Below are 18,110 nucleotides of genomic sequence, written 5' to 3' on the forward strand. Positions count from 1 at the left end.
TCATAATGAATGCCACACCTGCGTATACCTTTAGTTTTAACTGACTAAACCCAGATAGCACACATATGTTGAAATGACATTGATTCCATATCAGACAGACAGGTTGAAACAACGTTGATCTTCAGTCTCTCACTTTATATCAACATTGAATCAAGGTTTTGCCACCATCGATTTTTCAATATTGAAAATCCGACCAAAAATTATAGAATAGATAATTTAACTGTGATTTTGTATATCATAGTGAAGGAGCACTTCATAGGCGGCATGGTGGTGCAGTGGTTAGCGCTGTTGCCTCACACCTCTGGGACCCGGGTTCAAGTCTCCGACTGGGTCACATGTGTGCGGAGTTTGCATGTTCTCCCCATGTCGTTGTGGGGTTTCCTCCGGGTACTCCGGTTTCCCCCCGCAGTCCAAAAACATGCCGAGGCTAATTGGAGTTGCTAAATTGCCCATAGGTGTGCATGTGTGAGTGAATGATGTGTGAGTGTGCCCTGCAATGGGCTGGCCCCCCATCCTGGGTTGTTCCCTGCCTCGTGCCCATTGCTTCCGGGATAGGCTCCGGACCCCCCGCGACCCAGTAGGATAAGCGATTTGGAAAATGGATGGATGGATAAATAATAATGTCGTGTGCAAGCCATTCCCTTGAGCAAGGTTTGAAGCAAAGGAAGGTGTAAATGAATTAGCCCTTTTTGCATGTGAACACTGCGCCATAGTTTACAAAGCAAAACAGGATATCTTGTCACTGAGATTATTTATATTTTATAAGATTATTAATCTCGTTCACTTGCTTAACTGATGCAGGGACAAGATGGCTCTAATCATAAAGCAGCACGACACGGACTTTAAAGGGTTAATCGAAGTTAGTAGTCAAATTAGGCACTTCCCAAATAGCACCATGTAATTAAATTATAGTGAAATGCGTTGAATTATGGTCAGTGTTAAATCATCATCGTTGAAACTGAACTGATTTTAGGTCAGATTTTCAATATTGAAACATCGATCGTGGCAAAACCTTGATTCAATGTTGGTATGAAGTGAGAGATTTAAGAACAACGTTGTTTCTACCTGTCTGATATGGAATCAATGTCATTTTAACATATGTGTGCTATCTGGGTTTAGTTAGTTAAAACTAAAGTTATACGCAGGTGTTCTATCGATAAATGCTACCTATCGAGACTTGTTATCCAGCCTTTCTGCGTATGTGCAGTTCCACCGTTTTGGGATTAGGGTTAGGTATTAGGGTTTTTTGGGGGTTAGGGTTAGGGCTATCGATTAGCACTACGGTAGCCTAACCCCTAAATGTCTTGAATCGCCTCCATATCAGCTGTGAGATTTAATGAATAGACGTCGTCATCAACAGCCAAGCTGTCAAGTGGAGTGGAAACTCATGTCATGTTAAATCTTCTCCTACGGGCTCATGCTTGCTGGAGAGCTAGGGGTGGGAGCACTTTCTGAAGGAGGGCGTGTCGTGCTTCTCATGAGTGGCTCAGTGTTACATCTATCGGCTCCCATGTTCCCCGTTAAGATATGCCCCGCTCCCATCTACCACTGTGAACACACGGATGGGAAAATGATTATTTGCGGCTTGCTGTTGTCTTTTACCCTTCTTGTGTGGGGGAATTACGAGGACGTCCATCTTGAGGATGGCATCCCATCCGACCTGGAGTCGGGTTTGGATTTTGTGAGTTTTTTTTTGTTTATTATTATGCGAAATTGCATATGGGATTTTGGTGAGCATCCGATGGAAATGGCACTTTTGGTTTGTTTACTTTTAGGTACCACGTAGAGATCCTAGACAGGTAAAAGTTCTGGTCAGTAAGGTAAGTTGATGTCAGGAAACATAAAGTAAGTGTTATATATGTATGATTTCCATGAAAAAATGTCATTCTAATATTATATTAATTTGGCATACAAATCATATATCAAATGTAAGAAATCAGTGTTACATAATGTATTTTAAAAATATAATAATTACGAGATAAAAAATTAAACTCAATTAAATTAAAATGCATTTAATATGTACTCACCTAGCAGTGCTTAGTTCACTGTAACGGGGGAATGCAATCTTGAATGTTACCTAATACTTTCTTTGAATGTCGAGGCATTTTCTCGTTGCCTGCAGGAGACAAAGCCTCATATCCAGGAGTTCTCCGTGAAAACCACGATCATCTCCCGTTACGCCTTCACGGCCGTGTCCTGCACCCTCTTCAACAGGCACGCCGCCGCCTCCGAAGGCGTCTTCCAGACGCGCATCCCCGCTGACGCCTATATCTCCAACTTCACCGTGTGAGTATAATAGTAAACCAAATACGTTATTACGTTAATGTGCTGCTAATAAGACGTGTTCTGCGTGATTAAGAACAATGAACTCACATAGGACCAAATGTTTAAAGGATTATCGTTAAACAGGTTTATTATTGCGGCCAGCCACGCGTAGAGGGGGATGCTGGGGGTGCCTGAGAACCTGCCCCATTTGGCGTAAATATAAAAATCCTTCCTTTTAAAGACTCTTTTTATATTTTTTGCAACGGTTTCTGTATGAACGGCCGTTTCTTTTGGCGAACAGCCAAATGGCGCTGCAACAAATTGCAGTGGCGGCTAAACTGGATCAAGATCTTTATAAAGCTATACAACATTTTTTTTGCAATGAAAACCACTGGGTTAATATTATGTTATTTTGTATGCATTGACCAGCAGTACACATAATTTATTCGCAATTCATAATTTAGTTGAATCCAAATCACTAAGCTAAATTTGTCAAAGTTGTCAAGGCAAAATTCATCACTAGCGTGCAGAATTCTTGGTACATAAATGCTGGTGTCTTCCTGTGTAATAGGGTCATTGGGGGCCAGGTGTACCCCAGTGAGGTCAGACCCAAGGAGAAAAAGGCGAGGAAACCCAAGGAGGGAGAGTCCCGTGGACGGAGAGGGGAGCGTAAAGAAAATAGGTACGTCTAAGGACGGTACTGAATGTACGTGTTATAGTCATTTATTTTAGAGACATCTACGAAAGATAGATGTCTTTTCACTAAAATGATTAAAAGATTTTTAAGCCGCGAGGAACTCTGGGAGAAAAGTTGCACGTCCAGAATAAAGATGTCACTGCTGACATCACCGTTGAGGTCAGTCTTTGCTGACGAGCTTGCGGGATAGCTTCTCCTTCTGTACGCCATGCAGAATTTATGTTTTTCAATTATAACCGAGAACCTCCATACGTGGACACACTACAAATATTTCACTTTCCGTAACTGATTTAAAAATGAGGGTAATTTTTTTTTATTGGAGTGCAGAGTTATCATCAAAGCCGAATTAGCGATTAAAAAATAACTGGCCACAGCATTGCTTAAATATTGCACAATACGTCGTGCTCTGACCATTTATGAGACCTGGTTCTTGTGAATGTGCTTTGCAATGAGCAGCCCTATCTTGGGAGGTAATCCCCCCCCCCCAAAAAAAAAAAATTAATAATAATAATAAGGATGTTTTATTGTCATTCCAAAACAAGTTGTACAGGAAGGAAGGAAATGAAGTACTCAGGTCCAGTGTAGTGTGATAATAAAATAGAAATAAATTCCAAATAACAATACAATGCCTAAAATAAGGTCAAATAAATAAATAAAACTAAACAAAATAATGACATTAAGATGAGTAATATTAGGAGAATATAACTATGGGTATAAAGTGAGCAAGTGTGAGTAGAGATTATTGAGGTCTGTGCACATAAAGTACAGTATATGGCACTGGTTGTAGAAGTTGCAGTTAACAATTGCAGTAATATCTTGATGTGTAATATGATAAGTAGTCCTATTCATAATTGTTTTACGGAGATTCAGATTTTATCAGTCCAAAGGCCTCTGAGAAAAAGCTGATCTTGATGCTGTGTAGGACAAACCCTGGGTCCCTCGTGATCCAGGAAGCCTTTTTCCTGCACCTGCTCTTGTAGGTGTTGCGGATGGTGGGTAGGCTGCTACCGGAGATAATCTGTGCAGTTTTTACCACCCACTGCAGTGCATGTTTCTCTGCAGCAGAGCAGTGACTGTACCACACAGTGATGTAGGAAATGTGCTGTGGAATGTCTCGGTGTTCGCCTTGTCCCGGCAGCGAGGTCGGGGTGGAGGTGTTCCGCGCGGCCGCCAGCGTTCCCGGGAAGACCTCGGCGGTGTTCCTGCTGACCTACGAGCAGCTGCTCCAGCGGCGACTAGGGAGGTACGAGCATGTGAGCAGCCTGAGGCCACTGCAGCTGGTCAGCCGGCTGTCACTGGACGTCATCATCGTGGAGCGCGCTCCCATCACCAGCCTGGAGGTGCTGCCCCTGCGCAGTGGGAAGGCTGGGCTGGGGACCGGCGTGGTGAGGACGCAGGCCACAGGTGTGTGTGTGTGTGTGTGTGTGTGTGTGTGTGTGTGTGTATGGACATAGATAATATGTATCTATCTGTTTCAATGTGTATATATACGGTACTTTGGGAAAAGTCTTAGGCTGCCAAGAAAACAATGTTTCCATTGTCATTTATCCATATAGATAATTATCTTTATGTTGGTGTAAAACTATGATTTTTTGTTTGTTAAAATGTGTTACAGTAGGGCTTTCAAAACCAGTATTTGCGGAAACCATCCAATGATGAGCCACAACATAACTGTCCCCATGTCCCCAAACTTGCCTTGCCTTAACCACCCTGTTTTTTCTGGTTCTCTCTTTCCAGCTAAGCCTACGCTACCTGTATCTACAGTTATTAAACAGGAGAAGAATGTTTGCAGGATCACCTTCACCCCCAACATTGTGCAGCAGGCTAAGATTGCAACAAATGGCATTCTGGGAGATTTCATCATCCGGTATGATGTGGAGCGAGAGCTTGGGATTGGCGATGTTCAGGTACACAGTCTTCGATGCCCAAAGTCAGATGTAATCGTGTACTTGGTATTCATCCATACAGTTTTTTAGCAAGATATTCAGCATTTGGTCATAGTGAACCTGCAGCCAATCTCAGGCAGCAAAGGGCATGAGGGAGGGGATGTCCTGGACAGGGTACCCATCCATCCATCCATCCATCCATCCATCCATCCATCCATCCATCCATCCATCCATCCATCCATCCAACTGTCTATCCTGGTTGGTGTTGTGAGGGTCTGGAGTCAATCCCAGGCAACACAGGGCATGAGGGAGGGGAAATCCTTGACCTGATATCCATCCATCCATCTAACTGTCTGTTCTGGTCAATGTTGTGGGGGGGGGGGGGTACAGGGGTCAAGAGCCAAACCCAGGCAGCATAAACCCAAGGGTGAGGATACATTGGAAGGGAAGGGATACCAGTCACATTCACAGCTTAATGATTGTTTGTAAAAACTCAAGTGTCAGATTTACAAACAGAAAGGTCCCAATACTGTGCCGTTGCAATCTGTGTGACTGTGCTATGCTCTGAGCACATCTACCATTGCTAAATGTGTTATAGCATTCTTTTCCACCTCTGGCCTTCGTGTAAGTGCGGTTCATTAAAATCCTACCCTGACAAGCACGCCAGCATGGAACGGTACCAGAATAAACCACTTAGAGCATTTACTGTTTGTATTTTAATAGGATATCAGTGTCTAAAAGAAACACCTGGTTCCAGTGTTATGGTTCTGTAGGACTCTGGAACCCAACCAGCAAACAGTCCTGCCTCTGTAGGGGTTGTGTTGAGCGATATAGTGATATGGTGGTTGTGTGTCTGTAGTTGGAAGGTCTCCTGTGGTCAGCAAAGTGATGTCACTGTTGGGCCCTGGAGGAAGGACCCTTAACCCCAAATTGCTCCAGGGACTGACCGATTCTGCTTTCTCATATGTACATCGCTTTGGGTAAAAGCATCTGTTAAATATGTAAATGTGATGTTTAAAATTTCTCACACTGAAATGCCATACAGAGCAGCCAGTCATGACCATATCGGAGAGGAAGATCCAAAGTATGACTGGCTCTCTGGTTGCGTTTGCTGACCTCAGGTCAGATGTACTGACTGTGACTCTTTCAAAGGTCCTGAATGGACATTTTGTGCACTACTTTGCACCAGAAGATCTGCCCGTGGTCCCAAAGAACGTTGTGTTTGTCATCGACACCAGCGCGTCTATGATTGGGACCAAAATTCGTCAGGTATCCCTCCATGGCCTCAGGCTTTGATTGTGTGAAAGAACCCAGCATGGTGGTTTTCCTTTTAGACCTCTTGGCCATGATAAAATGTCATCTTGATCATCTTGAGTGTCATCTTCATTTTCCGTCTCTGCCAGACGAAAGAGGCCCTCTTTACCATCCTGAAGGACTTGCGGCCGAATGACCACTTCAACTTCATTAGTTTCTCCAACCGGATCAAAGTGTGGAAACCCGGACAGCTGGTACCAGTGACGCCGGAAAATATCCGTGATGCCAAGAAATTCATCTATTCCATCATGCCCACTGGAGGTGAAATGATGTAGTTGCACTACCACCACCTCCACTGGTTGTTTATCTATCTATCTATCTATCTATCTATCTATCTATCTATCTATCTATCTATCTATCTATCTATCTATCTATCTATCTATCTATCTATCTATCTATCTATCTATCTATCAGCCTAGGCAGTGAAGCAAAGACTGATGAATTTTTCAGGCTAGTCCTCAGATCTCATATGTGAAATCATAAATGGGAATATAGAAAACAAGTATAGTTTTTAAAGGAGTAACAAAGGAGTAACAATTTAAAAAGGCTGACTGACAGATTATCTATGTGCATGATTTTAAAGCAGAAGTAATTTGCATTATTTAGAACTTTAATGAGGGATCCCTTCATCTCCTTCCTCACACTCCTTTTAATCCCCTCCCTCTAGGTACAGACATTAATGGCGCCCTCCAAATGGGTTCCGCATTGTTTAGCAACTACCTGTCAAACGAGGGCGTCCGTGACAATGGTGTGTCACTCATCATCTTCCTGACTGACGGCCGGCCCACGGTGGGCGAGCTGCAGCATCCCAGGATCCTCAGCAATGCCAAGGCGGCGGCTCAGGAGAAGTTCTGCGTGTTCACCATCGGCCTGGGTAAAGACGCGGACCAGCGGTTGCTGGAGCGCCTGGCGCTGGACAACTGCGGTATAACGCGCCGCATCCCAGAGGAGGCCAACGCCGGCGCCATGCTCAAGGGGTATGCATACGAAACTCGACCTCTCTGCCATGTGGGAGGCGACAGCTAGAGCAGCACGTAGGGATGGGGCACGTGGGAGCCAAGATCGAGCAACACAGGTGATGCTTGTTCCTAAGAGAGAACCATCTGCTGTATCCTTATGGAAAGGGCTTACTCTGATCTTTCTCAGAAAGCCAATAAGAGTTTGTTGGTATAATTATGCAGGTTTTTCAGCAGTGCAGAATGGTTCCACTGGATAAATGATCAAGTAAACAAATACAGTACAACAGGATGATAAACACAGATTGATAGATGAGGATCTAAAGCTAGAACTGAAACTTTAAAAGTCAGCTTCAAAGAACCTTGGAGATCTTTCTCATGGCGTATTTCATTATTGTTGACGAAAAGGCTAAATAATGTCTGTTAAACAACATGACTTGGTTTGACGCAGGAAGATTTGGGAACCTTCTTTTAACTCTCCTCTCATGGGGACTAATGACACACACACACACCCCCCGCACCCCCGACCACCCCGCTTCTGCCTTGTTCGAGTAATAAGCATGTATTCCCCGAAAAATACAGCGCTCATTTATAATAATATGAACATTAATGGCCGATGGATCTCCTGTGCATCTTCTGTCAGTTCTGTATTTAAAGTTTCTTGTATGACATGGATATTTATAATAAAAGCGTATCAGCTCTCCCAGGGCACACACAGAGGGAAGTAAGGTGAACCAGTTCACAAGTTCATGGGATTTTAGGAGGTTATTGTGTTTACATGGGGAGGGGCAAAGACCAGTATAGGCGCAGACTCTGGGTTCTGTGGTTAAATCCATAAATCTTTCCTTTGTCTGGATCTTTTGAGTGTATTTTACGGAGTCTGTGTGTATTTGGGTTTGGGTGTGTGCATATCCGTGGACCCAAGTTACCTTTACACCTTTCAGAAACTAATAGAAAGTTAATGGACCGCACAAATAAAGAACGACAAGAGGTCAATCTGTGTGTTCTGTTTACCTGGGTTTAATGGAGTCATGAAAGAATGAATAAACCAGTTCCTTGACTGCAGTCCTAGAATATCTGTTTAAGTTTGTACGTTTTGGTTATATATTTCTTTACACAATGAGATTCCACCCAGGAAACAATGGCTATATGCAATGTGTTTGGTTGGTAGCATTTCTGCAGTTATATGCTACATTTCAATGATTAGTATTGTAATGGATACTTGCTGCATGTCTGATTGCCTAACATACACGTGGCTACATGCTATGTTTAATCGGGTAGCATTGTAATGGCTACATATTTGATTGCTTAGCATGCTGGTGGCTACATGATACATTTGATTGCTTAGCTTTCTGATGGTCACATGCTACATTTGAAATTGCCTAGTATTTCAGCGGCTACAAGAGGCATGTGAGATGACAGATTAGTGTTCTAAAGGGTGTACTGCGAAAGACCCTCACTATGTGCCCTTCCCCCCAGCTTCTACGATGAGATTGGCACCCCGCTGCTCTCAGACATCCGGGTCGCCTACAGCAAGGACGCCGTGGAGCATGTTACCCAGCACCTGTTCCCCAACTACTTCAATGGCTCTGAGATCGTGATTGCGGGCAAACTGACCAATCAGAGCACGGAGTCGCTGCATGTGCAGGTGCAGGCCAACAGCGGTGACAAGAGCGTAGTGTTGGAGTCAGACGTGCCGCTCCAGGAGAGCGAGAAAGAGATGGAGCGACGCCTGGCTGCGGCCGACGCCGGCCTGCCGGTAGGGGGCTACACAGAGCGTCTCTGGGGGTTCCTGAGCGTCAAGGATGCCCTAAGGTCTCGTCTGCGCAGCCAAAGCAGCCGGGAGAGGGATGAACGCAGCCGACAGGCTGCCAACCTCTCGCTGGCCTACAACTTCCTGACCCCGCTGACCAGCATGGCTGTGGAGACGCCCCGGGTCCTTTTCGACAACACCCTACCAGATAGCGCAGTGGTGACCTCTTCCGGCCTTTCGGAGGCTGTGGATGGAGATAAGAGTCAGAGGCACGTCAGGAAACCTGGGCCACCAGGTGGGAGTGTCCATGTTGCCTATAATGTAAAACCTACATTTCAAAAGTAAGCTAGTCAATTAGCTTAATATAGTCAAACACTGCACAATAAGGACACTTTATATATTATTGTTATTTATATTATTGTTGTTTTGCTGGTTTTGTTACCTAACTACCTAACAGAGCTTTGCAGAAAACTGACAAAAAACTGGCATGTGTCTAATTACCTAATTATCTAGTTTCTAATTAAATAAATAGGAAATTCTTTTAAGTTAGTTGTCATATTAATGTTTCTTTTACTTTTTAATGAAAGTGCTTTTCAGATTATCCTAACTCTATCTTGTCTTATTTAGGCAAACTCATGCAGAGACCTGCTAAGAAATCTATTACCATCTCCAAAACATCAGGTGACTTAATCATATATCTTTTTCATCCTTTCTTGGATTGTATCTTTTTGCAGATTTGTCTTTTGTGTATTTTGCTTTCTCTCCAAATAGACTGTGACTTGACTTCTTCACAGGCTTCAAGCAGGGTATTGCCACATTTTCACGGCTCTCAATGGAAGGCCTGTAATTCGTAATTGGAAGGCCGAAGATGATAATTACAAAAATAGAGTTTAAATGATACTGTTGTAGACTTGCTTGAGAATTAAAGGTAAAACATGTAAGTGAGCAATCATGGAGCTTGAGAGGAATGATTACACAGAAACCTCACAACAGCACTTTGCTTGGAGATGCTGGACAGCAAGAAGATGTGAGCCCGTCAAATGACAGATTTCAGGAGCTGGAAGCCTCGCTTAAAAGATCACAGCTTTCTTTCTGGTATTTTCCCTAGGAATCTTGAGACTCTAACATAAAAGCGGACGTGAGAACAGTGTACTGCCTCTAATTAGCCAGTCTCCCTAATTACAGCCTTTGGTTTTCATGCTAAAGCCGTGGAGCAGAGCTCCTGGTTAACGGCAGGTTCTGGGTGGTTTGTCTTCAGCTCTGTTAACAGAGGACCCTCTGCTTCACAGTTGTTATTCCAGCATTACTTTGTCAGAGGGTAAACAAAGGATGTACAGTTGAACTTTTTTTGCAACCACAAATAAAATTTTGTGGAATTGGAAGGCGAAGCCCCCATGGGACTCTGGGACCACAGAATGTTATTTCCACAAAAATCTGGATTTTTTTTTTATTATTCCAATATATACTTGAGGTTTCTACCTTCTAGAAAGTTTTTCCTTGCCACTGTCACCTCTAGCTTGCTCACTGGGGGCTTTGGGCATTGATAATGTAAAGTGTTTTGAGACAATGTAATGTTGTGAAAATGCGCTATACAAAAAAAAAATGAATTGAATTGAATTGAACTGTTGGTTTACAAATACTAAACCCAAGTAACTTGCTGTTTAGTTTTAACAGTGTTTAGTGTAACCTTCTCATCTGCAGCCTCTTTTTTAGCATTAGGGTACGTAAGGACACTTTGGATGGTATTATGCTGTCTCTCCCTTTAATTTCTCTATAAATGCAGACATTTCATTGGAATTCCAGCTAATGCTATGTTAGAATGTGGGGTTGTGTCACAATATTAAAGTTCCCCTCTTTGGTGAGGCGGCATGGTGTCAAGTAACTTATCTACCCCTCCCCCCCTTCCCCTAGCGGACGGTGACCCGCACTTTGTCGTGGAGTTCCCCCTGAGCAAGTTGACTGTGTGCTTCAACATCAACGGGGAGCCAGGCGACATCCTCAGGCTGGTGTCTGACCACACACGTTCTGGTGAGAGGCTGCCGCTCTGAACTTTACACAGGGACCAGAGAGGCGAAATCAGCACACTTTCTTGTGATACTTTATAATTCAGATTCCGACCGTATCTAGTATTATACATTCACCTACTATATAATGTTAAAATTAAACTATGTGTATATTTCTCTTTCATACAGTAAAACACTACTATCGCTCTGGTAGCAGAGTCATTGTATGATACAATAATAAATTCCGTGTTAGAAGATAAGGTACGACAAAGTATGGTGCAGGTCAGGGGTGGGGAAGCTATTCCATGGAGGGCCAATGTGGGTGCAGGTTTTTTGGATGACCCATCAATCAGCCAATAGTAAAACAGATGTTCTGAACTTCAGTCCTAGTGACCCCCTGTTACTGGCTGGTTGAGAGGCCATCCCAAACACCCGCACCCACAACGGCCCTCCAGGGATCAGGTTCCCCATCCCTAGTCTAGGTAGATCAGAGTACGGTCTAGGACATTCAGAGTATGGTCTAGGTAGGCCAGAGTATGGTCTAGTTATGGACTATATCCATCCATCTTCCACCCGCTTATTCAGTACCTGGTCATTGACCATATGGACTACACATGGGCTAAACATGGCATAATAACAAGCTACATAGCAACTTTGAGAAATTGTTGGTGGGTTTTTCCTGAGGAAGAACAGTCCTATATCCCATGGCTGTGCCATAAATTGTGTGCTGTTCCCAGGGGTAACGGTGAACGGGAAGCTGATTGGAGCACCGGCGCCATCCGGTGGCCACAAGCAGCAACGCACCTATTTCAGCACCATTACAGTGGTGGTGGACCGGCCCAGACGAGGCTACATAGAGATCACACCACGCAAAGTCATCCTGGATGGCAGGGACAGGCTGGTGCTGCCCTGTCACACCACTGTCACCGTGGAGAGTGATGGCTTAGTGGTGGCCATTGCGAGTCGGTCAAATGTCACCGTCACTGTCCAGGGCACCATCAGTTTTGTCATCCTTATTCACCAGTATAAGAACCCAGCACCTTACCAGAGGGACCATTTGGGCTTTTACATTTCCAACAGCAAGGGCCTGTCCAAGAACTCCCATGGCCTTCTGGGTAGGTTCTTCTGTGTGGGACGTGAGGAATTATGTTTGGGCTTCTTGAGGATGTTAGTTGTGATGTTACAATACAGGGTAGATATCCCAGATAGACCCTACATCACAGATGTAACTGATTTGAAAATAGATGCTGGCAGTACTGTGGAAGATGACTAGAGTACTTGATAGATATTCCTTTTGTTACTGTAATATTAATTTAGGTAGAATGATTATTTATATTCAGTTTGCTTGTACATACATTGCTACGGAATACACAAGAATTTTCCTCTGGGATCAACAATTTTCTTTTTTTCCATGTCTTGTCTTGTGTTGTCTTATCTTCTGAGCTCTGATAGTTAGGTCTAATTGTGATAAATTGGTATGACTGTAACTCAGACCTCCTAAATGTGAGGCTCGATGGGCCGAATGGCCTCCTCTCGTTTGTAAATGTCTTATGTTCTTATGTTTGACTCTTAGGTGTTGTTGAGCTTTCGTCTGTTCATTGTGACTTTTGTTACCTGAAGGTACTTTCTCAGTTTCGATTCTTCCTCGCAGGAATTTGCTCTCACCCATGCTTCTCCTTCCAGGCCAGTTCCTGTATCAGGAGGTGGGACTTGTTGCGGAGACCCTCATGCTGCCAGGCCTTCCGGCCAATGGCACATCGGGTGCCCTGCTCTATGGCCCCTCCTCCACTCTGAAGATCAAAGACCGTGCGGTAGCTGTGGTGAAAAAGACCCGGAAGATCTACAATGGGAGGCACAAGGTGGACTGTTGGTTTGTCAGGAACAATGCCGCCAAGCTCATCGATGGCCGTTACCAGGACTACGTGGTTCCACACCTCTTTGAAACCGCAGAGAGTCCTCATGGACGCAACACAGTCTAAATTCTCTCTTCAGCACAGCCCCTCCCAGCAGGTGGCCCCTGTATATTCACCATTTCTTCATCCCTTCTTCACCATTTGCCTATATTTTCTTTATCTCAGGAAATTTTCAAATACCTGCTGTTGGTTGGATAGACAGTGATAACATCCTGAATATATATTTTTATGGATTTTTACTTAACACGGTGGAAAATCTAAATATGTTTTTATTAATATCTAAAGATTGAGGTCACATCTTGCATGATTGACTCCCTTATAGTTATGCCCTGAAATCACAGAGGCTGCGTATATGTAGCATTTGTTCATAACGGTTGCGATGTTTTGTTTTTTTGTTGCACTTTAGGCAACAAAAACTGGTTGCATGTCATGGTGTCATGTATATTGGGCACTTACCTAAAAGAAGAGATTACATCATTATTCAGCACTGAGGTGACATCATTACCCAGAATTCAGTATGTCAGTTATTGGAAGGGGTTTTGTTGCAATTGAATTGAAGGTTTTACATTGAATGCCTTAGTGAGGTGTAAAATGTTTGTTTGTTTATTTAATATTTAGCTATGAGAATATAGCTTTTCAAATTGTAATTGGTTGAGGTTTATGATGAAAGCTGCATTGAATTTGTCATTATATATCTCTACTGCAAAGCACAGATTAGACTGTTTGAGTTGTAAAATCCAAAAACAGACTGTGATGAAATAATGACACCCTGGCAACCGAGAATAACAACGGAACAAGCTTACCACACATGTACAAACATAGCAAGAAACCTTCTGGTGCTACGTATTGTAAAGCCGTAAGTGTACATACACTGTATATAGTTATTCATTAATAAACAAAATATGTCAGCCGATCTTTTTTTTTTTAAAGTATTAAAAGAGTGAAAGTGGGTCAATTCAAAATTACGAAGACATGAAATCATTAAATGACCCTTTGTCCTCTCCTATTGGTGGGGTCCGGTTAGGGAAGAATTTTATATTGCTTTCTTCAGATCTTATGCAGTTTTTAATGTGGCAATTTCACCATGCCTGGACTGGCATAATGGGAATTTTGAAAATCAATCTTGTATTTAAAACAAATAAGAGAGGATTACACATTTATCACTCTTTGACAAGAGAAGAGTTCTGCAGCACAGGAGATTAAGACATGTATCCCATCAAATCAGCAGGCCCAGAAGATTTCCCATCACTTGACTGGTGACCTGGAAGGTCTGATTACTGTCATACACTCAAGAATCTTTTCTTTTTACACATTTGTCTTTGTTTACACAACACAGAATATACTTCATAGTAAATCCAAACCTTGGCAGTTTTCTTGCTGCCTGACAGTGATGAAGTCACAGGGGGTGTACGAGTGGGGAGGGGCATTCATGCTCAAAGTCCAACAAAGACCCCTCTGAAAGTTCAGAGTTTGTGTCGCGGTCAATAGTTACCCAAATGAATTCAAATACACCCATCAGCATTTTGGCGACACATTTCCCAGGCTTGGCATTTGTCTGTCTTGAACATACTCAGGAGCCATAAGAATATAGCTGCACAGTTGCTGGTAGATCTGGTTAAGCATTCTGCTCACTATTTATTGCCACTAGTAAATAAGTAGGGAAATAAGTCCTGATGTCATCTCAGAGCTTTAGAGTGAATTAAAGGTCTATGTTACCTCCTGCAGTCCTGCGTATTAACCACGCTAAGTCCGGCTAAGTCCCAACTGTAACCCATATTAAGTCCTGCTCTGCTCTCATCCTAACACCTGCATCCATTCAGCAGTAATCCCAGGGAGAAATGGCACCCCCTCCTCCCAACCCCAGATCTTACAGTGCATGACGTGTGCTGGCTGCTCCGCTGAGCTCCCTTTCCTCTCCCCCTTGACCCCCCTCTTTCATGTCGCTGATGTCACTGGGTGGAAACATACTCGAAATGTCATTTTTTATTGGAATATTTCAATGGCATGATTTGTTGCCCCTTGGCAGAAGACCAGCCTGGAGGACGAATGTATGAGTTGGGGAAGCGAGAGAATGTCCAGCCTATTTAGCCCCCACCATTCCCCCTCCCCCATTGACGGTAAAGCACACAGACGTATTGTGGTCCCAATGGAATGGGTAATACCCTCCAGTGTGATGGGCTCGGTGGGGTTTGGGGTTGAGACTCACAATGCAAGGAAGTAATTCAGTAGTGGGAACAAAAAATGGTTTCATGTCAGGGGCAATGAACTCACAGTTGAGTGTAACAACTTCAGAGTTAACATATTTGAAACTCAGTTTGACACACAAAGCAGGAGAACTTCACCCATCTGCCCATGAATCCTCTTAAAGGCATTCCTGTACAGGGTCAGGGGGAGGGCCTTGAGTTGAGGGTTCCAGAGGATCCTGGAGCCTATCGCAGGCAGCACAGGGCACAAGGCCAGGGTAAACCCTAAAGAGGGTGCCAGTCCATCACAGGTGCACACATAGGCACAATGCAGGTGATTCAGAGATGCCAACTTACCTAACTGCATGTACTTAGGCCAGGGGTCTCCGACTCCGCTCCAGGAGGGCTACCGTCCAGTAGGTTTTCTATCCTACCTGGCTTCTGATAAGCCGCACCTGTTCCTGGTATTTACCTGAGAACAGATGCGGCTTATCAGAAGGCAGGTAGGATAGAAAACCTACTGGACGGTAGCCCTCCAGGACCGGAGTTGGAGACCCCTGACTTAGGCTGTGGGAGGAAACCAATAAAAAAATCAAATACAGCTATTTCTCTTTTGTTTTATAGAAAAATTAAATATCTAGCAAAACAAGCCACGTTCACAGCAATCCATTGCAATATAACTTGACAGTTTTCTAACCCATTGCAATAATCTACTATGGCACTGATATATACCCTTAAGCAAATGAATTGAAAAAAGTAGTAATTTTTTTACAATTTGATTTTCAGTTTCATTCTGAAAAGCCAACAATATGCCGTCATTAGTCACTTTTTTAGTGTGTTGTGGTTACAATAGCATATGTATTTCATCATTGTTACATGATCGGTCAGGAATCTTTCAGCATGATCTTGCCCTGTACCATATGTCGAAAAGCGAGAGGAATTTCATAAACAAGAAGAAAATCAGGGTACTGGACTGGCCTGGAAAGTCTCTGGATTTAAACCCTATAGAGAATCTGTGGTCAATCTGCAAGCAGCGCCTTCGTGGAATGGACTGTACCAAAAAAGATATGCTAATTCAGGGGTTAATTTAAGTGTGGTACTGGGACCCCCAAGATCATCAAAGACTGCTCAGAATTGTTAGATTTTATGTCAAATCGCATCCAAAAAAATGAAGAGGCCATATTATATATTGAAATGCTGATATATTGATGCTGATATCTTGTTTTAATTAATTTCAACAAGGATGTACACATCCCTGATTATCATGCACAGGATTGGGGCGAGCCAGACGCCTGTCCCAGAAGGCACAGAGGTGGGAGCACCATGGAGGAGATGCCAGTCACTGGTCAGATATTCTTATATTCCATTAGCTAACCCAGGCTAACACATGCTAGTGCAGGAAAATTTTAGTTCCTCTGTCTCTACTGAGGCTGAAAGGTCACACAGCAAAGCAGCAGATCATAAATGCTGGAAGGAGAAGCGTCTGACTCAGTTTCTCCTGGACCAGTGCTTCATGCCCTCCTCCCCAGTCACACACCAGCAGCAGAAGGGAGGAAGTCCTTCAACATAAGAGGTTCAGAGTCAAAAAGACTGGATGTAGCTGGTTGGGGGTGAAGGGGACATCCACTCCCGGCCCCCAGCACCTCTCACATACCCCTGCCTGGGGGAGTGGGAATGTACCGTGAACATTGCTAATCCCTGCTGAGATGGAGACTTTATTCACAATCCCAGGAGGAGAAGCCACTTTGGAAACATCTGGTGGGAAACTATAGATGTAGCCTAGGGTACCGTTGTGAAGTAATTCTTGAATTGAAGTGTCTTCCTGTAAACAAATAGTCATAAAATGTTTAGCTAGACTACCACAGGAACGCAAAGGGCGTGAACTGTGACTTTGGTTGCACAAGCCTGCCCCCTTTTTTTGTCTCAAGGATACTGGTGGTATTTTAAGCAGAAATGTAAATAGAATTCAGAGACTACAGGAAGTTACAGGAGAAAAAGCCGCGAAATTGTGATTTCGTTCATCTATGGGAATACAGTGCGTCAAGTTCATGTTCCTAAGGCCAGTGATGCTGGCTGGTATCACCTCACACGGGGAATCCAGGGTGCTGATCCACCTCGTCCAAGCATGAACACAGGGATCATTTGTTGGTAACTGTAGTGGGGAAATTTGGCTGGTATCATTTCGGGGGGGGGGGGGGGGCAGCAAGGTGATCTGTGTCAGACCTTCATGTTGAGACCCATGCTGTTGCCAGAGAAATGTTAACGATGGCGTGGGTAAGGTCTCCCGTCCGGGACAAAGCGGGGTGGGGGGTATTGTAATCGCAGTTGTGGTACTGGAATGTAGAGAGGAACAAACAAAGCTTTCTGAAGATGGGGACGGAGGAATCTGACAGCTGTTCATATATACTGGCGGGTAACGGACAAAAATTTGAATGAAATCTTATAAAAAAAAATTTAAATTTAAAATTAAGCTCCAAAAAAGTCATGAAAATGACTTTGCAATCTGCAGAACAAAATAGTGTCATTTGTATTAGTTTGACATAGCAGACATGGGTAGGGGGGCTCCTAAATGACCCATCTTTTTTAAGCCAAAAGGGAAAGGAGAGGGAATTAAAAATGATCATTATGGGGGGGAGGGGGAGGTATCACACCAGCTAATAATGCAAATACCAGATATGCTTCTGTAATTTAAATGATCATATTATGCTATATAGCCCAATGTATGTAGAGTTTGCATGCTCTTACCATGTTTTATGGGGTTTCCTCTGCGCAGTCCAGTACCAGCCACCCCCCAGGTGCAAAAGAATTCTGAGGTGAATTGGAGTTTCCAAATTGCCCATAGGTGTGAAAGGTGTGTGAGTATGCACTGTGATGCGCTGACACATTGTCCATAGCCACTTGACCAATGCAGGGTTGTGGGGTGTGGAGTCTCCCCCGGAAGAATAACAGAGCGCAGAGAATAACTTAGGATGGAACAGCAACCCGTTACAGAGCGGTGACAGCGTTCATACAGAAGTTGGCAACTCCAAATCACATCAGGGGGAAACCCCAGAATTATACAGGCAGAACATGCAAACCAGGAAATGGAGACTCAAAGCCAGGTCTCCAGAAAGATAAGGCAGCCATATTGTCACCATGTT

At 43.7% G+C, this 18,110-nt stretch overlaps 1 protein-coding gene across 3 annotated transcripts; it reads left to right on the top strand.

Annotated features, from left to right (window-relative positions):
* The first annotated feature begins 1,088 nt into the window (after positions 1-1,088).
* itih5 (inter-alpha-trypsin inhibitor heavy chain 5) lies at positions 1,089-13,695 on the top strand. Of its 3 annotated transcripts, XM_049006717.1 has the most exons (14): positions 1,089-1,681; positions 1,776-1,820; positions 2,123-2,286; positions 2,837-2,947; positions 4,101-4,366; positions 4,700-4,869; positions 6,001-6,117; positions 6,252-6,423; positions 6,830-7,139; positions 8,598-9,166; positions 9,499-9,552; positions 10,783-10,899; positions 11,612-11,989; positions 12,558-13,695. In XM_049006717.1, exons 1-14 carry the CDS (start codon positions 1,418-1,420, stop codon positions 12,851-12,853), a joined length of 3,033 nt encoding a protein of 1,010 aa, XP_048862674.1. In that variant the 5' UTR covers positions 1,089-1,417; the 3' UTR covers positions 12,854-13,695. The 3 variants fall into 3 exon arrangements, with proteins under 3 accessions (XP_048862674.1, XP_048862676.1, XP_048862675.1); XM_049006719.1 differs by lacking the exons at positions 1,089-1,681; positions 1,776-1,820 and adding an exon at positions 2,410-2,478 and having other exon boundaries at positions 2,180-2,286; XM_049006718.1 differs by lacking the exons at positions 1,089-1,681; positions 1,776-1,820; positions 2,123-2,286 and adding an exon at positions 2,538-2,660.
* The last annotated feature ends 4,415 nt before the right edge of the window (positions 13,696-18,110 follow it).

Source organism: Brienomyrus brachyistius, chromosome 3 (assembly GCF_023856365.1).
Source record: "Brienomyrus brachyistius isolate T26 chromosome 3, BBRACH_0.4, whole genome shotgun sequence".
Lineage (NCBI taxonomy): Eukaryota > Metazoa > Chordata > Actinopteri > Osteoglossiformes > Mormyridae > Brienomyrus > Brienomyrus brachyistius.